The 23949-nt window shown below is 46.5% G+C and overlaps 1 protein-coding gene across 2 annotated transcripts in view; it reads right to left on the reverse strand.

Annotated features, from left to right (window-relative positions):
* The window catches only part of HSF2 (heat shock transcription factor 2), an 84114-nt gene that overhangs the window by 25100 nt on the left and 35065 nt on the right, over positions 1 to 23949 (reverse strand). Inside the window, exons 4-10 of one of the 2 annotated variants that reach the window (XM_075338292.1) lie at positions 23300 to 23424; positions 21660 to 21735; positions 6469 to 6530; positions 6303 to 6387; positions 1795 to 1922; positions 1457 to 1711; positions 1115 to 1220 (exon numbers count right to left, since the gene is read on the reverse strand). In XM_075338292.1, coding sequence (XP_075194407.1) covers positions 1115 to 1220; positions 1457 to 1711; positions 1795 to 1922; positions 6303 to 6387; positions 6469 to 6530; positions 21660 to 21735; positions 23300 to 23424 — 837 coding nt within the window. Of the gene's footprint in view, positions 1 to 1114; positions 1221 to 1456; positions 1715 to 1794; positions 1923 to 6302; positions 6388 to 6468; positions 6531 to 21659; positions 21736 to 23299; positions 23425 to 23949 lie in introns of both variants that reach the window. The other variant, XM_075338291.1, reaches the window with a different exon arrangement.

The raw sequence follows: 23949 nt of genomic DNA on the forward strand, positions 1-23949 counted from the left end.
GAGGGGCCTTGCACTTTTTAGTGTAGTGCTTTGTGTGGCCTCCGGAGGCAGTAGCTATACCCCAATCGTCTGGGTCTCCCAATAGAGCGCTGAAGAAAGAGTGTATTACAGTATATAGTGTGAATCACTGTCTCCTATAAAGCTCATCTGGTCGCTAAGTATACAGAAGGAGCTGTAACCGGGACCATTCAGCAGACTCCCAAGGCTACCATGGTAAGCCATCTATAAATTACAATTTCCTATGAATGCCAGCTCACAGCATTCCCAGGGGTCATCAGCTGACCCCTGGCAGTCATGACAACCCATCGGCACCCCGCGATCATGTCACAGGGCCACCAATGGGAGGGATTAGTGATGCACTTCCTGGCAGCGTGTGTTAAATGTCCTAGATTGACAATGACATTTAAGTAGTTAATAGCCGAAGGTGGATCCCCACTTGAAGGCTGATTAAGACAGCTCTTAAGTGCCAGGAAAGATGTGGGTGCAACGTGTGAGCCCGTATAAAAGGCAGGGGAACAACCCATGAGGTATATGTACGTAATTGGCCGTGAAGGGTTTAGGGACATAAAATTGGACGAGGAAACAAAGTACTGTAATCAAGTTAGCCATGTCTGACGACAGAAGCCACAAATTATGTGCAGAAACAGGTTATCTAATAAGGTATGGGTAGAAGTACTCCAAACTATGACCAAAATGAAAAGTCATCAGCCCACCATGGTGACACCCAAACTCCGCACCATAAAATCAATCATACTGTAAGGACTGGTCTAGTAATGAAGCAGAAAGTGGGTGATGTGTTGTGAGCAGCAGCCTGTATTCTGCTAACCGACAGACATTGGAGTGAAGACCATCTACAATTTATTAAGTTATTCTAATTGTTTAGGCAGTTTTCTTGTTTCTTTACAAGAAGATTTATTTTTTTCAGGAGCTTCATAACCATTTTTTAGGTTTGCAATTTTACATCCTACCAAGAGGCCAACACTATTTTTTTTTGCTAAGGGGTTAAAAACATTTTCATTTACATTCCCCCTCAAGAATGTTCTGTCTTCTAGGCTTGTAATAAAGCAAAAGAAATTGTACAATATGAGCAAAATGGAAAATGAAGGGTTCATACATCTACCAGCAGATCTCGGTCCATGCTGAACTGACGTCCCGATAGCAGCGCCTTGAAGTCATCTAATGTGCAGTCAATGCTGTCTAGATAATCAATCAGTTCCACCCTGCAAAAATGAGGGAAAGCAGCTTAAAGCCCTGTACAGTACAGGCAATTTTATTAATTAGAAATTCTCTACATCACTTTGCTTTTAGGTCTCCCGAAATGTGAGGGACAGGGAGACCTCTATTACAGCTTGAAAACGACAGGAAAAAAGAAGAGTATGAAAATCACTGGGGACAATCAGGCACTATACAGCACATCATCCATGAACACACATCCACGAGTATTGGGAACACTTACTTTCCAAGGAGATTGATATTTTGGGAAAGGACACCACTTTCATTGAGAATAGAATCCATAATGCTGACGGGGTCTTCTGCGCTAAGTGAAGACTGGGTATTCAATTGAAGAGGACCAGACATTAACGGGCTTGAAATGTCCTCCCGGACTGGGCTCAACGGCCCAATTAGATGTGAGCTGTTGTCTTCTTGGACAACCGAGTCCTCTTCATCTTCGCTATCATCCTCCACTATTACAATTTCGGGTGAACGTTTACTGCTGATTGTAACAAGGAATTAAATTTTAATTATTTTTTTTCTGCAACAGAACAGTACAATTCCAAATATTAGCGTTCTTACTTTAACGTTTCAGGAGAGGGGCTGCCTGAACTTTCAGGGGTAGTCGAGGTTTTCTCCCCTTCTTCCATGTTGTCCGTTATGTCATAAATGACTATATCATCAGATCTCTCTTCTGTCCTATGTGGGACCTACAAAACATGAACGAATCATTCTAAATGACAGGATAATTTTTCTGTGTCTTCGCCCTCATCAGATCCTTCCTGCTGGCCCCTGGGGTCTGACACTTCAGGTTTAGGTCTGGAGGGTCTGCCCTGATCACTGGTCTTCCAAAGAGAACTCTGGCACACGCGACTCAAGACGTGCAAACTGTTGTCATCCTTTGTAATAGAATACCCGTGAATAAAGTGCGGGGGAGGAGGAGGGAGAGTGGAAAAGAACTGATCAAATGGGCAATCCTGCTATATTTTGGTTGTTTTTAAAAGCATCCATGTGGTATTAAAAAGGTGTACACCAGGAGATAACAGTATTTCAATCCACACTGTCAAAACCTAGAAAAGACATATACTTGTTGTTCGTATATGCTGCGGCATGTGATTTTACCATTACTCATATGCCATCACATCACCGATACGGTTCCTAGGTGGTCTTCCTCCCTTCTGGGAAGCTATAGCAGAGCTCTGGGGAATGGCTTGCTTCTTACTCCATTTACAAGCCAGCCACATGAACAGCGAGAGGGATATGAGCCTTTACAGCTTTTAACAATGTAGACTGAAATAGATTGTTATCTCCACATACAACCCCTTTAATGAAAGGTTACGTTTTATTCTCTGAATCTGTGCAATTATGTAAAATACACGTGTATATTTTTATGATTTGCTACTATTCCAAGAGAACGACATTTTAAAACAATACATTTGTAAATGTGGCAATACTTTTGAGAACCTTAACCATTTTTTTGAATCAGTCAGCAGGATTTTGCTATGAAATCTGAGAGCACCATGATGTAGGGGTAAAGACCATGATTTCACCCATGTGTCACTTATTAGACCGTGTTCAATATAAATCAGTGTTTTATCAGCAAGAGATCACCACTACAGGACAACTGGCCTTGTGCCTTCTAGTCCAAACATGACCCCAGCACTGATTAGCAGCAGTCTGTCAATAGGCACAGAAAGCTGTTAGTCAGTGGAGTGGGTAAGGTAATTCATAACTGCTGCACACAGTAAATGAAGTGATACATAGCTGTAATCAGGGTCACTGTCCCTACCGCATGTTGTTGTCAGATTACCTGATTTAAACCTGGTGACAGATTCCCTGTAACGGAGCTGTAAGAAGGCTTCTTATTTTCAGGATATTAAAGAGTGGGAGCCAGTATCTAAAATGCATTTTCTAAATATCCATCCTTATTATCCTAACTAATGATGGACAGGTATGATCGGCAGTGTTCGGTACTCAAACATCGGGGTGCTCTACTGAGTATCGCGGGTGCTCGGATGTGTCGTTTATGACACACTGAACACAAAGCACAGGCTCCCTTCAGTGAAAGATGGGAGCCAGCACTCCAGTGAGAGCCACTTGAAGTCCCTGAATGGCACTGACAGGGGGTAAAAACAATGTTTGTAGTGTGTTTAAAAAAAACAAAAAACAAAAAAAAAAAAACCAAACAAAACCCCACCGTCCCTCCTCCGTGAATGCTCTATTTATGGCTGGCCAATCATTGACTTCCATAATACCGATTAGGCCGCTTTTCCGGATCCGTCACACTCCAGTACAGTGCAATACAGTACAATGGCATCGAGGCAACCTTCAGTCACATGCTCTGGTCAGTCATGTGACCGGAGCTTGCTGCGATGCCATTGTACTGTATTGCACTGTACTGGAGCGTGACGGATCCGGAAAAGCGTCGAAATGCCGTATGTGTGAAACCGGCCTTACTCGAGTGATGTTCACTTTTTCTAAGAACTGTGCTGCTCGCCCATCATTAATCCACTTTTGTACCTTTATTAAACAATTCCCTACACTTTTATCTACCTAGCTGATCCTGAATACTGCACTTCATTTCATTTGAAAGGAGTCTCAAATGTGATCTCACAGGAGGCTGGGTCTGCACTTGGTTTCCTGCAGTTTATTGCTCCTCTCAGCAGGGGGCTGTGCTGCAGTTACTACAGTTTATTACAATGACAAAATTGGGTCTTGGCTTCACAGTGCTGATCGAAGCTGCGGGAGAAGCGACTGCAGCGCCAGCACTCTGCTTCTATAACTGGTGCCACAGCTTCTAACTAACAAGACGTTGTCAGGGAGCAGAGAAAAGCAGTGAGTGACACCAGTGCTGCCCACAGAGTCTAGCGCCACACAAACATATCAGGGGGCACCTGTGTCACTCAGCTATTGTTAGAGACTTGGGAGGGGCTAGAGGGCACTACAAATATTACTGGATTAATCAGTAAGCATACCAACGAAAACAATGAATAAATAGAAATCTCATTGTCATGTGGATTATGTATTTTGTGGAATAAAATTAATATTTTTACTGGTGATCCCGGTTTAATAGCATACTTTTATCTTCTATTCAGTCACACAGCTTCTATTACTGCCCCTTTAGACGATTTATTGGAGGTGCGGTGCCAATATCTCTCACTGCTTTTATCTCCACCCCCTGACAAGATCTTGCTTCGCACTTAGGGGTACTTCTCACACAGAGAGATCGCTGCGGAGTCACGGTTTTTGTGACGCAGCAGGGACCTCATCAGCGATCTCTCTGTGTGTGACACTAAGCAGCGACCTGGCCCCTTCTGTGAAATCACAAATCGTTACACACTGCTCTGGTTCATTTTTTGCTCGTTGCTCTCCCGCTGTGAAGCACACATCGCTGTGTTTGACAGCGAGAGAGCAACAATCTGAATGTGCAGGGAGCAGACGTCTGTAAGCTGCGGACGCTGGTAACCAAGGTACACATCGGGTAACTAAGCGAAGCCCTTTGCTTGGTTACCCGATATTTACCTTGTTACTAGCGTACGCCGCTCTCAGGCTGCCAGTGCCGGCTCCCTGCACACATAGCCAGAATACACATCGGGTAACTAAGCGAAGGGCTTTGCTTAGTAACCCGATGTGTACCCTGGCTACGAGTGCAGGGAGCCAGCGCTAAGAGGTGTGCGCTGGTAACCAGGGTAACTATCGGATAACCAAGCAAAGCATTTTGCTTAGTTATCCGATATTTACCGTGGTTACCAAGCGCAGCATCGTTTCCATGAGTCGCTGCTGGCTGGTCACTGGTGAGATCTGCCTGATTGACAGCTCACCAGCGACCATGTAGCGACGCACCAGCGATCCTGACCAGGTCACATCATGGTCGGAATCGCTGGTACGTCGTTTAGTGAGACGGTACCCTTAGATGTGACAGCAGAGATGGAAGCAGAGTGTAGGTGCTGCGCCTGTTTCACTGGGAGCGATAAACACTGCAGGGAAGGGAGTGCAGCCCTAGCCTCTTATGATGTCAGGTTTGAAACTCCTTTCAAACAAAACATCACAGGAAGTGAAGCATAAAAAAATAAAATATATGGAAACACATTTAGGGATTACCTAGATAGAGAGACGTGTAGGGCATTTTATAAAAAAAAAAAAACCCAACCGAATAACGTGGTTAGGTGTAAAGATAGATATTTAGAAAGGACATTTTAGGTACCAGATCAACTCTAAGTTGAACTTCAGGAAGCCCAAGATCAGTTTTTGTTGAGACTTTATCTATTTAAACTTTCTCCTGAGGGATAAAACAAAACAAAAAGCAAACATTCATTTTATAGTTTGGCCTTCTGGAACACCAGGTACAATGCTAATTAGGTGTTTTTTTCATGGACCATTGTTAAAGCACCATTCGAGCGTTCTGTTTTTTTTCTCTTTTCAGTGCTGGAGTGGCTCTTTAAATCTAAGCCCCCGTCATATACCAACCTTCAGGCAGCTTCACCTCTTACAGACGCAGTTCCTGTCCCGCGGTGCCATCTTTTGACCAACGTCTAGCTGGTGGAAAGTCTGAAATTATGTCATAAGCTACCAATGCAACTCAGTCAGAACAAGGCCAGGATGAGGCTCTCAGAGTTGTAACCTCCGGCGCTCTCTAGAAAAAACTGGAGCACACTGGCAGGTCACAAATCTCAAGACTGACCGGAGCGGCAGTGACAGCAAATGGAGCTGCCGGAAGGCAAATATATGATAGGGATCTGGGGGCTTAGATTTAAAGCATCACTCCAACGGTGCAATAAAATAAATTAACCAGCTAGAGTGGTGCTTTGCTAGAGAAAGGCGTTATTTCCCTATACATCTATATATTTTATAAATTTGCTATTTATTCTTTTTTTTTGACTCATTAGTGGACCTGACCTGTTTGAGTAGAATAATTCTGGAATTCAGTGTGTTATGCCGGTGAGGAACAGGAAGACATAAACCAAAGGGATTGGCAGTTTCAGTGCTAATGTTTTGTCTGGTAGGGGATAAGTGGATCTCTCAGTTTGGCCATGTCTGCGGAATAAAACGTGGCTATGTGCTACTAAACAATAAAGGTGTAAGACACTTACGTGGCGGTTGTCCTCTCCAGTTTCTTTAACCATTGTCTGTAGAATAGTGGCTTTAGGGGAACCCTTTGTGTTTAGAAGTAATGGCCTTCAGAATAGAAACAGAAAATTTATAAGTATCTAATTGTTTCTTTGGGCCTAGAATGGACACTGAACAAAATGTTCTTACTGTTTCCTCTTCAGACTCACTAATCGGTTATTCTGCACCAAGGTCACAATGAACTGTACAATCTGAAAAGAGAAGCAAAGGAGAAAAACAGGAGTCTCAAGGCAAATGCCTAACAATAGGACACGACAAGCCTGATCTACCTTTTGTACCAGTGGTGTGTAGTAACAGTAGAGTGTAGGAGGCCAGGAGAAGAACACATTGTTTACATATCAGGAAGAAATCCAGACAACAGCACAATAGATGCGCTCACACTGCCTACTGTACACTAGGAATGGGGTACTGTCCAATCATTCTGGCCTCAATTTGAGAAACCTGTCAAGCTGAGAAAGATTTCTGAGCTGCAGCCAGGTTGTTGTAGACCAGGACAAGCTGATCAGAGTGATAGAATCATGGGAAAGTTTCAGTATAAGGCCAGGGCCACACTGATATCACTGCGATCCCCTAGCTGACACTGCTCACACTGGCAGTACAGCAGAGCCAAGTGTCATGCGAGTGTCCCTGCGACTGACGTTCGATCATGCGAGCAGACCTCCGCTGCGGGAAGGGGGGGGGGGGAGCCGACACTGAGGAGGGAAGGATTTACAGTGGAACCTCGCTTAACGAGTAACCCAGTTAGCGAGTATTTTGCCTAATGAGCAAGGCTTTCTGTAAATTTGTAATTCTGTTTACAAGAAAGCCTTACTGTACGAGCAAAAAATACTCACCGCACACACTTCCGCTTCCGTACGTCCACGGCGCTCTAACCCGCTGTTGCAGTCCACACAAACACAAGCATACACACACACACACACACACACACACACACACACACACACAAATTCTCACCTTACCTTCCGTTCCCTCACCGGCTTCCTGGAACTTGCATGTATCGGGTAACCAAGGCGACCGATGCCGGACCTTCAGCTCCCAGCGCGCTGACGTCAAAGGCAGGAGCAGCTTGACTCTGATTGGCCAGCACGCTGTCTTTGAGTAGCAACTGACAGGGGAAGGTCCTCCCTCCACAGGATGTGTATCCGGTAACCATCGCGATGAGGGAGGAACTTCCCCTGACAGGTGCTACTCAAAGGCAGCGCGCTGGCCAATCAGAGGCAAGCTGCTCCTGCCTTTGACGTCAGCGCGCTGAGTGCGGAAGGTCCGGCATCGGTCGCCTTGGTTACCCGATACACGTCTTGTACGGGTGAACTGCAAGTTCCAGGAGACCAGCGAGGGAATGGAAGGAAAGGTGAGCACAATCTGTGTGTGTTTGTGCATGTGTGGAATGGCACAATAGGGGACCAGGATAGGACATTTACCAAGTTATGGAACGAATTGTCTGCATTGCAATGATTTCCTATGGGAAAGCTTGCTTTGCGGAATGAATAACTTGGTTAATAAGCACACTCCCAGAACTGTTCTCGTTAACCAAGGTTCCACTGTATCTCCCTCTCTCCTCTGTAGCCGGCTATTGCCATTCTCGCTCTGCACTCGCATTATACCGGTGTACTGTGAGTGCAGTGCGATTTTTCTCTCGCCCCATAGACTTGAATGGATACGAGAGAAACCATGATCGCATTATAGTCGCAGCATGCTGCAACTGTTTTCTCGGTCCGATTAGGGCTGAGAAAATAATCGCTCATGTGCGCTGACACACAAGCTAATATTGGTCCGAGTGGAATGAGATGTTTTATCGCACTCCACTAGCATCGTTTTTCTCGCCGTGTGTCTTAGGCCTAACTTGTATTTTATTCAATGAAACCCTGCTGTTTGTATTCATGAGTCCAGTTGGCGGTCCTAGTCTGTGACTGACACTTTCCTGTACATGCAGAGATAGCTGTCAATCACTGATTAGGACCGCTCACTAGACTCACATACATACAAACACCAAGGATTTCAAAGTGCTGTGTGATCCACAGTCTGAATCGCCATCACACGACACTAAAGGGAACCAAAGCGGTGCTAGATGTCTGGGAAGACAACTAGCAATGAGTAAAATAACGCACTACACTAATGTTTACACAGGTTTAGAGACAAAAAAGCTCAAGTGAGTGCTCTAAGTTCTGTATGACGGAGGAAGGATGATGGGAGGTTATTTACCGTATTTTTCGGACCATAAGACGCACTTTTTTCCCCCCAAATGTTGGGGCAAAGTGGGGGGTGCGTCTTATGGTCTGAATGTGGCTGCGGGGAATGTGGGTGCTGCGGTGGAGCAGGTCATCGGGGGCACGAGCAGGCTGCAGCAGCCTGCCGTGACCACGTGGACCCGCTCATTTAATATGCACGCCCATCCCCCGCCCATCATCCCTCAGCGCTGAAGCAAACACTGACAGGTGGGCGGGATGATGAGCGGGGGATAAACAGCCGGCCCGCATTATCACCCCTGGCAACTACGGCCTGGAGTGATCATATGCGGCTGTATTCACTGCCCCCCGCGCATCATCATCAGCGCGGGGAGCAGTGAATCAGTGTACAGTACTCACCGTTCCCCTGCAGCATCGCTCGTCCTCCAGTCTGTGTCAGCGGCAGCGCCGCTGAGTGGAGCCGTCCCCGTTACCCTGCTGCATCGCGATCATCTCCTGTGTCTGTGCCGTCGGCTGGCTGGAGACTAGCGGCGCGCACAGCGATGACGTCATCGCTGTGCGCACATGTCCACACGCAGCCGCTGGCCTGGCACAGACACGGGAGATGATCGCGATGCAGCAGGATAACGGGGACGGCTCCACACAGACACAGACTGGAGGACGAGCGATGCTGCAGGGCGTGAGGTAAGGTGAGGCGAGGATGAACGTTTATTTTTTTATGTGCCACAGGATGCGGCCATACACCAGGATGGGGGTATATTATGAGCAGGATAGGGTCATATCAGCAGGATGGGGGTATATTATGAGCAGGATGGGGGTATATTATGAGCAGGATGGGGGTATATTATAAGCAGGATGGGGGTATATTATAAGCAGGATAGGGGTATATTATAAGCAGGATGGGGGTATATTATGAGCAGGATGGGGGTATATTATGAGCAGGATGGGGGTATATTATAAGCAGGATAGGGTCATATCAGCAGGATGGGGGTATATTATGAGCAGGATGGGGGTATATTATGAGCAGGATGGGGGTATATTATGAGCAGGATGGGGGTATATTATGAGCAGGATGGGGGTATATTATGAGCAGGATGGGGGTATATTATGAGCAGGATGGGGGTATATGATGAGCAGGATGGGGGTATATGATGAGCAGGATGGGGGTATATGATGAGCAGGATGGGGGTATATGATGAGCAGGATGGGGGTATATTATGAGCAGGATGGGGGTATATTATGAGCAGGATGGGGGTATATGATGAGCAGGATGGGGGTATATGATGAGCAGGATGGGGGTATATTATGAGCAGGATGGGGGTATATGATGAGCAGGATGGGGGTATATGATGAGCAGGATGGGGGTATATGATGAGCAGGATGGGGGTATATGATGAGCAGGATGGGGGTATATGATGAGCAGGATGGGGGTATATGATGAGCAGGATGGGGGTATATGATGAGCAGGATGGGGGTATATGATGAGCAGGATGGGGGTATATGATGAGCAGGATGGGGGTATATGATGAGCAGGATGGGGGTATATGATGAGCAGGATGGGGGTATATGATGAGCAGGATGGGGGTATATGATGAGCAGGATGGGGGTATATGATGAGCAGGATGGGGGTATATGATGAGCAGGATGGGGGTATATGATGAGCAGGATGGGGGTATATGATGAGCAGGATGGGGGTATATGATGAGCAGGATGGGGGTATATGATGAGCAGGATGGGGGTATATGATGAGCAGGATGGGGGTATATGATGAGCAGGATGGGGGTATATGATGAGCAGGATGGGGGTATATGATGAGCAGGATGGGGGTATATGATGAGCAGGATGGGGGTATATGATGAGCAGGATGGGGGTATATGATGAGCAGGATGGGGGTATATGATGAGCAGGATGGGGGTATATGATGAGCAGGATGGGGGTATATGATGAGCAGGATGGGGGTATATGATGAGCAGGATGGGGGTATATGATGAGCAGGATGGGGGTATATGATGAGCAGGATGGGGGTATATGATGAGCAGGATGGGGGTATATGATGAGCAGGATGGGGGTATATGATGAGCAGGATGGGGGTATATGATGAGCAGGATGGGGGTATATGATGAGCAGGATGGGGGTATATGATGAGCAGGATGGGGGTATATGATGAGCAGGATGGGGGTATATGGTGAGCAGGATGGGGGTATATGGTGAGCAGGATGGGGGTATATGGTGAGCAGGATGGGGGTATATTATGAGCAGGATGGGGGTATATTATGAGCAGGATGGGGGTATATTATGAGCAGGATGGGGGTATATTATGAGCAGGATGGGGGTATATTATGAGCAGGATGGGGGTATATTATGAGCAGGATGGGGGTATATTATGAGCAGGATGGGGGTATATTATGAGCAGGGTGGGGGTATATTATGAGCAGGGTGGGGGTATATAGCAGGATGGGGCTATATGCCATAATGGGTTATATAGCAGGATGCGGCCATATGCCAGTACATAGCAGGATGCGGCCATATGGCAGGATGATGGTATATAGCAGGATGGGGGACATATACTGTATATACAAGGCAGGAGGATCATTACCAGGATGCGGCACCTTAGTAGAGAATTTGGGGACATTACCCTCATAACAGTGTAGGCAGCAGATCCTCGCCCCATAACAGTGTCATGACCACATTTTTTGCTTAAAATTTTATTTTCCTATTTTCCTCCTCTAAAACCAGGGTGCGTCTTATAGTCCGAAAAATACGGTACCTAGCCTCTTCTAAAAATAAACAATTGCTCTGGATGTAGCATATTCACAGGTAGCATTGTATAGTCCACCATACCATACAGTAACATACAGTATATGCAAATTTACACTTAAACGGGGTCTTCAGGAATAGAAAAAAAACAAACAAAAAAACAAGTGAAATGTAATTAAATTCCTAAATACATTTAATTAAGTAGTCCAATCAGTTTGTCGGGAGGGCGGTAGTCGTCACTAAAGAATTAAAATGGCCGCTGCCATGTGTTACTAACAGAAACTGGTCCACCAATGTTAGGACAAGTGACAGAGCATGTGCAGTAGGAAACTCCACTCTCCTTTATATGCAAGAGGTTGTGCTTCACTAGTACAGTAACTGCTACAGGTGCTGAGGTAAGGAGAGGCTGCTCACACTGCTGTCCACCCTGTCTATCTCATCTAATAAAGGAGATACCAGAGTTGCTGAGGCAAGAAGAGGCAGCTTACACTGCTGTTAGAAAGAAAAAAAAAAACCCATATGACCAACACAATTCATTCAAGAAAATGGTTATATCCAAATGTATTTCATCCATTAAAATGCAAAAAGAATAAAAATTATCCAATGGAATGGTACAGAGCACGATAGTGGATAAAAGTTTAAACGGCAATGTGTTTCTGACCCAAAGTGATCCTTAGTCACTGCCTGAATGCGCACTGAGTGGCACAGCTGTTATATCAGTTTTAAAATCAATTAGTATACACATGAAGAGCAAAACTGAGCTACACGGTCCAGAACGTCATATAAGCAAATAGAATGAAGAAGAAGGGAATTTTGTTTACTTACCGTAAATTCCTTTTCTTCTAGCTCTAATTGGGAGACCCAGACAATTGGGTGTATAGGCTATGCCTCCGGAGGCCGCACAAAGTATTACACTTAAAAGTGTTAAGCCCCTCCCCTTCTGCCTATACACCCCCCGTGCTCCCACAGGCTCCTCAGTTTTGGTGCAAAAGCAAGAAGGAGGAAAAAGAATTATAAACTGGTTTAAAGTAAATTCAATCCGAAGGAATATCGGAGAACTGAAACCATTCAACATGAACAACATGTGTACACAAAAAAACAGGGGCGGGTGCTGGGTCTCCCAATTAGAGCTAGAAGAAAAGGAATTTACGGTAAGTAAACAAAATTCCCTTCTTCTTTGTCGCTCTATTGGGAGACCCAGACAATTGGGACGTCCAAAAGCAGTCCCTGGGTGGGTAAAATAATACCTCGTAAGAGAGCCGTAAAACGGCCCTTTCCTACAGGTGGGCAACCGCCGCCTGAAGGACTCGTCTACCTAGGCTGGCATCCGCCGAAGCATAGGTATGCACTTGATAGTGCTTCGTGAAAGTGTGCAGGCTCGACCAGGTAGCCGCCTGACACACCTGCTGAGCCGTAGCCTGGTGCCTCAAAGCCCAGGACGCGCCCACGGCTCTGGTAGAATGGGCCTTCAGCCCTGAGGGAACCGGAAGCCCAGACGAACGGTAAGCTTCGATAATTGGCTCCTTGATCCACCGAGCCAGGGTTGATTTGGAAGCCTGTGACCCTTTACGCTGGCCAGCGACAAGGACAAAGAGTGCATCCGAGCGGCGCAGGGGCGCCGTACGAGAAATGTAGAGTCTGAGTGCTCTCACCAAATCTAACAAGTGCAAATCCTTTTCACATTGGTGAACTGGATGAGGATAAAAAGAAGGTAAGGAAATATCCTGATTGAGATGAAAGGGGGATACCACCTTAGGGAGAAATTCCGGAACCGGACGTAGAACCACCTTGTCCTGGTGAAACACCAGGAAAGGGGCTTTGCACGACAACGCTGCTAGCTCAGACACTCTCCGAAGAGAAGTGACTGCTACTAGAAAAACCACTTTCTGCGAAAGTCGTGAGAGGGAAATATCTCTCATTGGCTCGAATGGTGGTTTCTGAAGAACCATCAGCACCCTGTTTAGATCCCAGGGTTCTAACGGCCGTTTGTAAGGTGGAACTATGTGACAAACCCCCTGCAGGAACGTGCGTACCTGTGGAAGTCTGGCTAGGCGCTTCTGGAAAAACACAGAGAGCGCTGAGACTTGTCCCTTAAGGGAGCCGAGCGACAAACCCTTTTCCAGTCCAGATTGAAGGAAGGACAGAAAAGTAGGTAATGCAAATGGCCAGGGAGAAAAACCCTGAGCAGAGCACCACGACAGAAAAATTTTCCACGTCCTGTGATAGATCTTGGCGGACGTTGGTTTCCTAGCCTGTCTCATAGTGGCAATGACGTCTTGAGATAACCCTGAAGACGCTAGGATCCAGGACTCAATGGCCACACAGTCAGGTTGAGGGCCGCAGAATTCAGATGGAAAAACGGCCCTTGAGATAGCAAGTCTGGTCGGTCTGGTAGTGCCCACGGTTGGCCGACCGTGAGATGCCACAGATCCGGGTACCACGACCGCCTCGGTCAGTCTGGAGTGACGAGGATGACGCGGCGGCAGTCGGCCTTGATCTTGCGTAACACTCTGGGCAACAGTGCCAGCGGAGGAAACACATAAGGGAGCTGAAACTGCGACCAATCCTGAACTAAGGCGTCTGCCGCCAGAGCTCTGGGATCTTGAGACCGTGCCATGAACGTCGGTACCTTGTTGTTGTGCCGGGACGCCATGAGGTCGACGTCCGGCACCCCCCAGCGGCAACAGATCTCCTGAAACACGTCCGGGTGAAGGGACCATTCCCCTGCGTCCATGCCCTGGCGACTGAGATAATCTGCTTCCCAGTTTTCCACGCCTGGGATGTGAACTGCGGATATGGTGGAGGCCGTGGCTTCCACCCACATCAAAATCCGCCGGACTTCCTGGAAGGCTTGCCGGCTGCGTGTGCCGCCTTGGTGGTTGATGTATGCCACCGCTGTGGAATTGTCCGACTGAATTCGGATCTGCTTGCCCTCCAGCCACTGCTGGAACGCTTTCAGGACCAGATACACTGCCCGTATTTCCAGAACATTGATCTGAAGCGAGGACTCTTGCTGGGTCCACGTACCCTGAGCCCTGTGGTGGAGAAAAACCGCTCCCCACCCTGACAGACTCGCGTCCGTCGTGACTACTTCCCAGGGTGGGGGTAGGAAGGATTTCCCCTTCGATAATGAAGTGGGAAGAAGCCACCACCGAAGGGAAGCTTTGGTCGCCTGAGAGAGGGAGACGGTCCTGTCGAGGGACGTCGGTTTCCTGTCCCATTTGCGTAGGATGTCCCATTGAAGGGGACGCAGGTGAAACTGCGCGAAAGGGACTGCCTCCATTGCTGCCACCATCTTCCCCAGGAAGTGCATGAGGCGCCTCAAGGGGTGTGACTGACCTTGAAGGAGAGATTGTACCCCTTTCTGTAGTGACTGCTGCTTGATCAGCGGAAGCTTCACTATCGCTGAGAGGGTATGAAACTCCATGCCAAGATATGTCAGCGATTGGGCCGGTGTCAGATTTGACTTTGGAAAATTGATGATCCACCCGAAACCCTGGAGAGTCTCCAGGGTAGCGTCGAGGCTGCGTTGGCATGCCTCTTGAGAGGGTGCCTTGATCAGCAGATCGTCCAAGTACGGGATCACCGAGTGACCCTGCGAGTGTAGGAGCGCTACTACAGTAGCCATAACCTTGGTAAAAACCCGTGGGGCTGTTGCCAGGCCGAACGGCAGTGCCACGAATTGCAGGTGTTCGTTTCCTATGGCGAAGCGCAAGAAGCGCGGGTGCTCTGGAGCAATCGGTACGTGGAGATAAGCATCTTTGATATCGATCGATGCAAGGAAATCTCCTTGGGACATTGAGGCGATGACGGAGCGGAGGGATTCCATCCTGAACAGTCTGGTTTTTACGTGTTTGTTGAGCAGTTTCAGGTCCAGGACCGGGCGGAAAGACCCGTCCTTCTTTGGGACCACAAACAAGTTGGAGTAAAAACCGTGGTTCTGTTGCTGGAGAGGAACAGGGATCACCACTCCTTCTGCCTTCAGAGTGCGCAGCGCCTGCAGAAGAGCCTCGGCTCGCTCGGGAGGCGGGGATGACCTGAAGAATCGAGTCGGGGGACGAGAGGTGAACTCTATCTTGTAACCGTGAGACAGAATGTCTCTCACCCAGCGGTCTTTTATTTGTGGCAGCCAGGTGTCGCAAAAGCGGGAGAGCCTGCCACCGACCGAGGATGCTGCTAGAGGAGGTCGAAAGTCATGAGGAAGCCGCCTTGTTAGCGGCGCCTCCGGTGGTCTTTTTAGGACGTGACTTAGACCGCCATGCATCAGAGTTCCTTTGTTCTTTCTGAGACCTTTTGGACGAGGAGAATTGGGACCTGCCCGCGCCCCGAAAGGACCGAAACCTCGACTGCCCTCTCCTCTGTTGGGGTATGTTCTGTTTGGGCTGGGGTAAGGATGTATCCTTTCCCTTGGATTGTTTGATGATTTCATCCAAACGCTCGCCAAACAGCCTGTCGCCAGAAATTGGCAAACTGGTTAAGCGCTTTTTGGAAGCAGAATCTGCCTTCCATTCCCGTAGCCACAAGGCCCTGCGGAGTACCACCGAATTGGCGGCCGCAACCGCCGTACGGCTCGCAGAGTCCAGGACAGCATTAATAGCGTAAGACGCAAATGCCGAGGTCTGGGTGGTAATGGATGCCACTTGTGGCGCGGACGTGCACGTGGCTGCTTCAATTTGCGCTTGACCTGCTGAGATAGCTTGTAGCGCCCATACGGCTGCGAATGCTGGGGCAAAAGAAGCTCCGATAGCCTCATAGATGGATTTCAACCAGAGCTCCATCTGCCTGTCAGTGGCATCTTTGAGTGAGGCCCCATCTTCCACTGCAAGTATGGATCTAGCCGCCAGTCTGGAGATTGGAGGATCCACTTTGGGACACTGAGTCCAACCTTTAACCACATCAGGGGGAAAAGGATAACGTGTATCCTTAAGGCGCTTCGAAAAACGCTTATCTGGACAAGCATGGTGATTCTGGACTGCCTCTCTGAAATCAGAGTGGTCTAGAAACATACTCTGTGTACGCTTGGGGAACCTGAAACGGAATTTCTCCTGCTGAGAAGCTGACTCCTCCGCCGGAGGAGCTGAGGGAGAAATATCCAGCATTTGATTGATGGACGCAATAAGATCGTTCACTATGGCGTCCCCATCTGGAGTATTAAGATTGAGAGCGCCCTCAGGATCAGAATCCTGATCAGCTGTCTCCGCATCATCAACCAGAGATTCCCCCCGCTGAGACCCTGAACAATATGATGTCGAGGGAAATTCTAAGCGAGCCCGCTTAGTCGGTCTGGGACTGGGGTCTAAGTCAGAACCCTCAGCCTGGGATGTATGAGATACCCCGGGAGGACATTGTTGGTCCAACTGAGGGGGGCCAGGGAACAATGATTCAACAGAGTCCCTTTGCTGAGATACCGGCCTGGACTGCAAGGCTTCTAGTATCTTAGCCATAGTCTCAGAGAGTTTTGCAAACTCCGTCCCCGTCACCTGAACAGCGTCAACAGGTGGCTCCCCCTGGGCCCCTCTTAGCAGAGGCTCTGGCTGAAGAAGTGCCACAGGGGCCGAACATTGCACACAATGAGGGTCAGTGGAACCTGCCGGAAGCTGGGTCGTACAAGCGGCGCAGGCAGCATAATAAGCCTGTGTTTTGGCACCCCTGCCTTTTGTGGGCGCCATGCTATTGTTTTCCCTGAGCAACACAATAGGGTATATAGCCAGAATGAACTGTGCTCATACAGTGTAAAGAATATACTATAAACAAATAATGTATCAATACACTACAGCACCATGGGGCTAGCACCAACAGGTGCTGCTTACCACCCGCCTAAAGCGGTTGTGAGGCCACCAGAGACCGTGTCTGGGTCTCCCAGGGTTTGTCCCTCTCTGCAGCGTCGGAGGAGCTGACAGGAATGGCTGCGGCGTCCTGACGAGAGGAGGGAGCCGTGGGCGTGGCCGAGAAAGTGCGGGAACTGGTGCTCACACTGTGCACAGTGAGGGGGGTGGAGTATGCAAATCATACTCCAGCCCTCAGTGCTGCTCGTTCCGTGCAGCGTCCCGCCCTTCCCCTGCCTGTCAGGGCTGAGGGCGGGAGAAAAGGAAACTAGGCCGCAAGAAAGCCGGGGACTCGAGTCTAAGCGTGGCCGCCGTAAAAGCGCGGCCGGCGCCGAAGTCCCCGGCGAACTACAAGTCCCAGTCGCGCCGCAGTTTCCCATGGCAGCGGCGGTTAGCGCGGTAGCCCCTACATATAAACACACTCAGCGACGCTGAGTGTGTAATGGCACAGTTTAACCCGGTCAGCGCCGCGGTCCCCGGTGCACTAGCACACCCAGCAAAGCTGAGGTGTTGCCGTGCGCGGTCCCCACAGGGATACAGAGTACCTTCAAGTAGCAGGGCCATGTCCCTGAACGGTACCCGGCTCCTATCCAGCAGGCTCCACAGGAGTTGTGGATGAAGCACGGTCTCAGTGCCTGGAGACCGATAGGATCCCACTTCGCCCAGAGCCCTGAGGGGGATGGGGAAGGAAAACAGCATGTGGGCTCCAGCCTCCGTACCCGCAATGGATACCTCAACCTTAACAACACCGCCGACAAGAGTGGGGTGAGAAGGGAGCATGCTGGGGGCCCTATATGGGCCCACTTTTCTTCCATCCGACATGGTCAGCAGCTGCTGCTGACCAATCTGTGGAGCTGTGTGTGCAGGTCTGCCTCCTTCGCACAAAGCAAAAAAACTGAGGAGCCCGTGGGAGCACGGGGGGTGTATAGGCAGAAGGGGAGGGGCTTAACACTTTTAGTGTAATACTTTGTGCGGCCTCCGGAGGCATAGCCTATACACCCAATTGTCTGGGTCTCCCAATAGAGCGACAAAGAAAAATACATCATAATTTGTTATAAACATTAATAAATTATTCTTGCAAATAACATGAATAATAATTATACAAAGCTAATATAAGTTAAGTTCATACACAGAAAAAAAACCCCAAAAAAAACGAGATAGCAATATAAGATCATGAAGATTGCAAAAATAAAAAAAATAAATAAATAAATAAATTTTGGCTGCACACTTTGGGCAACATTTTGTTTCCCCAGCCTTCTCAGGGAGTCCAATGATAAGGGCAGAACATGGTTAAAATTCACAGGATTTTTTTTTTTATTTTTACTGTGGGACTATTATATGGAATGATTGCAAATATGTAGAAAAATAAATAAAGGCGGTTCATAATCTGGCGGACAATAGTGTGTATTAATTGAGAAGTTTCATGAATAGGGCTGAGCGGACCGGACTGTAGAAGTCTGGAGCCACACGGTTTCAAAGTTGCCCGGGTGCCGGACCGGATGTTTGATCCGGAACTCGAGAAAATAAAAAAAATAAAAAGGAAAAATAAAGAAAATAAAAATGAAGCAAGAGCTGTACACTGCTCCTGCTGCCTCCCTGTACCGCTCATTTCATATGCGCGGCTTTCCCCACCCACCAACAAGCCTGGCATCTGTGATTGGTGCAGTAAGACGCACCCCCAGCCTTTGTGACAACGTCTGACTGTGTGTCATCGCCGGCGCAGCTCATCTTGGACCTCCTCATGCATGATTCATGCACTGGGAGGCCCAGGCTGAGCAGAGGAGGTAACATCGCCGGCACGGCTCAACCTGGGCTGCCTGCTTCATGAAGCATGCACACCAGTGACTATGTAAGGGGAATATATGAAATAGTATTCACACAGCAGTTTCTGCTGACTTGAAAAATCCAATAGCTATATGTAAGAGTGAAAATGTGAAAAATGGAATCTGCATTACTGCCATGAACATATGAATCAAGAGAAATTTAGCTGCTGAATTGATCAATGCAATAGAGCCCCAACACTACGCCAAAGTATTTCTCTACGTTGGGGTCCCTTTTTAACTGCATGAGAGGACACACACAAGCTAGGGACCCCAACGTAGAGAAATACTTTGGCGTAGTGTTGGGGCTCTATTGCATTGATCAATTCAGTAGCTAAATTTCTCTTGATTCATATGTTCATGGCAGTAATGCAGATTCCATTTTTCACATTTTCACTCTTACATATAGCTATTGGATTTTTCAAGTCAGTATTCACACAGCAGTTTCTGCTATTTCATGTATTCCCCTTACATAGTCACTGGTGTGCATACCTTATCTCCATATAGTGATTCTTTTTTAGGTTTTTGCACCCAGTTCAGACTTAGAATGGTGTTCCAAACGTTATTCCTTATTTGCTTCATGAAGCAGACTGCTCAGGCTGAACAGTGGAGTACACATTGCGGGCACAGTTCATCCTTGGCTGTCTGTTTCATGAAGCAGGCAAATCAGGCTGAGCAGAGCAGGACACTTCGTGGGCTGCATTTTGAACACGCCCCCCTATCACGTGACAAATTACGTCATACCTGGAAGGAGCCCATACATTCTAGCATCTACCTTTACCTTTAGTGCACGAACTAGACCCACGCAGGTCCGGAAGTGAATGCGCGACCCGGAAGCAGCTTGCCTCCATGGCACGGAGCATGAGTGAGTACACCACATGCTCCTATCCCCCTATCTCTTTCACCAACATTTTTAATCCCCGGATTCTGGTTCCCATAGACTTATATGGGTACCAGATTCTGGACCGGATCCGGATTTTTTTTTTTTAAGAAAATGAGCAGGGATCTGGCAGTCCCGTTTTTTTTTTTTTTTTTTTTTGAGAGTCTGCTCAGCTCTATTCATGAACTGTAATTCTGATCATGTACTGTATCGTATTTTTTGCAATGCATGTACTTTATATTATGTTGGCTGCACAACCCGCAAACTCAAACAGAGCATCAGTGAACACACTAGAGATTCACTCAATCCCAATGCTTCCAAACTCTTCCTAAATGTTCATGCAGGAAATTTAACCCATTTTTCATTTTGAGCTGTTAAGAGGGTGGGATTGGAGGAGAGCTATTCTGAACAGGAAATGGATTGGATTTTAATATTGAACACTACCTTGCCGACAGGTTTAAATAAAAGATCTGATCTCATGTTGATTAAACTATATTTGTAGAAAAGTGTTTTCAATACACATAATTTTTTTTAATTTTTCATTACAAAATATACTTATAATTCTGAATTTAATTTTTTGTAATATGGTTTCTGTGTTTTTTATTTTTTCATACTGTTCTCATGCTTGTGAATGCGGGGTTTGTGCGACCAACATTTTTTTGCTTATATTTACAATTTTCATGATCATATATCGCTATTACATTTTATTGGTTTTGTTTTCTGTTTATGAATTTGTTAACTTACTATATTGTTTTTGTGTAATATTATACACGTTGTTTGCAAGATTAATTATCTTTGTAACAAGTTATGGTGTATTTTTCTTCATTCTGTTTGCTTATATGAAGTTCTGGACCATGTAGGTCAGTTTGATCTTCATGCTTTTTCTAATTAATTGAATTTATAGCTGTGCCGCTCAGTGAGCATTCAGGCGGTGACTAAGGGCCACTTAGGGTCAGAAACGCGCTGCTATATAAATGTTTATCCATTCCAATGCCCTGTATTATTGCACTGGATACTTTTTTTTGCATTTTAATGGATTAAATCATTTTGGGCGTTAACATTTCTTCGATGAATTGTGCAAGTCGTATCATTTTTCTTCATTCATTGGAGTCCTTGGGCTATGTGCCCACTGGAGCTGGTACCTGTGGATATATCCACAGGTTTCCCCGAATCCGCAGCTATACATAGCTGCGGGATTCCAGCGAAATATCTGCGGACATTCATGCGGCTTATCTGCAGAAGTCCTGCCCTGTATCTCCATAGTGGAGGGACAGGAATTCCGCAGATATTTCCGCAGGAATAATTGACATGCAGTTATGTGCGGCTGCGGGACATCCGCAGCATATTCCGCAGCCGCACATATCTGCAGCATGGACACAGCTCTCCCCATGTCCCATAGGATAACATGGGGAGTGTCTGTACTTGCTAAAACTTGCAGATATATCTAGAAAATCCAGATAAATCCGCAGATTTTTCGCGGCAAAATCCGCAAGTACAGAGTTTTGTGGGCACTTAGCCTTAGACCGTGCACTTCAGCTTACACTGCAGTCCATTATTGTCTTTCTGCATAACAATATAACAACATCTCCGAGTCACAGCGGTGGACCTTCCTACTGCAGATGCTCACCGTCATGTCCTTACATTCTAGGACTGGCTTCTGTTAGTGTAACAAGACTGTGGCCATTTTAATTCTACAGTAATTACCTACCGATAAAACGTTTGATTATTGCTAATTGAATGCATTTAGGAATACATTTGTAATAACAATTCCTTTAGTTATTTTTTCTATCCTGGAGAAACCCTTTAACCCCATCAAGCAGCACTATCCTCCATACATACAAGTAAGCCTTACCTTTCTAATAACTTGCTGCTGTTGGGAGTGTTTTGCACGCAGTTCTGAAATTTCTCTCCATAGCGCTTCATTCTCCCTACACAAAAGATATATATGAGAACAACTGACAAATACAACAAATAATTAACGGCGTGCTAACATTAACAATATGGTAATCTCAGGCACGTCAGTAAAATTATTATTATAGCGCCATTTATTCCATGGCGCTTTACATGTGAAAACTAAAAGGGGGGGCATAATATTATGCCCCCCCATAATATAATAACATTCACAAGGAACCATTAGTATGGCTACATGAAGACATTACTAATCAAACACCAGCTACTCTTACAACATGAAGTATAAATTTGGAAACAAGTCTACATGGAAGAACCATGATTTTTAATCACAGCTTTCATGCATCTTGGCATGCTTTCCACCAGTCTCACACTGCTTTTGGGTGACCTTATGCCATTCCTGGTGCAAAACTTTAAGCAGTTATTATTTGTTTGATGGCTTGTAACTATCCATCTTCCTCTTGATTACATTCCAGAGATTTTCAAGGGGGTTCAGGTCTGGAGATTGGGCTCGCCATGACAGGGTTTTGATGTGGTGGTCTTTCGTCCATACATTGATTGACCTATGTTTTCCAGGATAACCTTGTATGCGGCTTGATTCGTATGTCCTTTGCAAAGTTTAATCTGCCCAATTGCAGCCTTCCTGAAGCATCCCCAGATCATTGCCGATCCACCACCAAATTTCACAGTGGGTGCAAGACACTGTGGCCTGTACGCCTCTCCAGGTCTCAGTCTAAAGATTAGATGACCAGGTGTTGGGCAAAGCTGAAAATTAGACTCGTCAGAGAAAATTACCTTTCTCTAGAAATTGGGCAGATTAAATTTACAGAGGATGTGTGAATCAAGCCGCATACAAGGTCATCCTGGAAAAACAGTTGCTTCCTTCTGCTCATGCAATGTTCCCCAACTCTGAGGACTGTTTTTTTTCCAGCAGGAAAATGCGCCATGCCACACAGCTAGGTCAATCAATGTGTGGATGAAGGACCACCACATCAAAACCCTTTCATGGCCAGCCCAATCTCCAGACCTGAACCCCATTGAAAACCTCTGGAACGTAAATCAGGCGAAAGATGGATAGTCACAGGCCATCAAACAAAGAAGAACTGTTTAATCTTTCCACCAGGAGGGGCATAAGGTCACCCAAAAGTAATGTAAAGCACGCCAAGACACATGAAAACTGATTAAAAATCATGGTTATTCCACAAAATATTGATTTCTGAACTCTTCCTGAGTTAAAACATTATTAGTATTGTTGTTTCTAAATGATTATGAACTTGTTTTCTTTGCATTATTCGAGGTCTGAAAGCAATGTAATGCATTTTTTTTTGTTATTTTGACCATTTCTTATTTTCAGAAAATACAAAATTTATTGCTTAGAAATTCGGAGATGTGTTGTCAGTAATTTATAGAATAAAAGAATAATTTACATTTCACTCAAAAATATACATATAAAAGAGAAAAAAAATCTGAAAAACTGACAATTTTGCAGTGGACTCCTCATTTTTGCCAGACCTAGAGCCAGAGGCACCCTTCCTATGTTGTGTTTGCAATGTCTTTACAGTCTACAGATCCTGGGAAGATTACCTTTTCAGTGTGAATAACCGGGAATCAATGGTGTCTTGTTTCACTTGAACTTTAGCTGCACTGTTCAAGATTTTGGATATATCTTCTTGTCTCACCTTTGACTCTTCAGGTCGTGCAGAGGATACCTAGCAAAATACAAAACACCAAGATATGACGATATGCAGAAACTAGCAGAGAAAGTGCACAACTTACAGCAATGTCCTTCCATGAGTACTACAGTACATACGTGAGATCTGTAGTGCTAAACTATGAGAGCACTCAGCTGTTCACTATCCAAGGCAGATCTGCTGGGTCACTGCAGGTTCCAATATAATCTGGGGTCACAGGTGTAGCAAAGAAAACTAGGGGATTACAATCACTATCTTACCCTCGTTTTATGTAGTGCAGGCATACCTGCCTGATAGAACATTGGACATGGAAAAGGGCAACTGCAAGTGGGCACAGATCCATGGTATCTTACACTGGTCCAAATATGATCCATACTTTACTGGGCATTGGATGTGTGCCCAGTTATCACCTGATGTCAGATCTTTTTGTTTTAAAATCATGCGTTATATTCTTTAACATTCTGTCATGGAAGGGGTCACTTTCCATAAGGACGTGAAAAGGCAGTTAAAGGGGTTGTCGGTCTTAAGTTACACGTCTGCAGT

The sequence above is a fragment of the Anomaloglossus baeobatrachus genome, chromosome 3, assembly GCF_048569485.1.
Source record: "Anomaloglossus baeobatrachus isolate aAnoBae1 chromosome 3, aAnoBae1.hap1, whole genome shotgun sequence".
NCBI lineage: Eukaryota > Metazoa > Chordata > Amphibia > Anura > Aromobatidae > Anomaloglossus > Anomaloglossus baeobatrachus.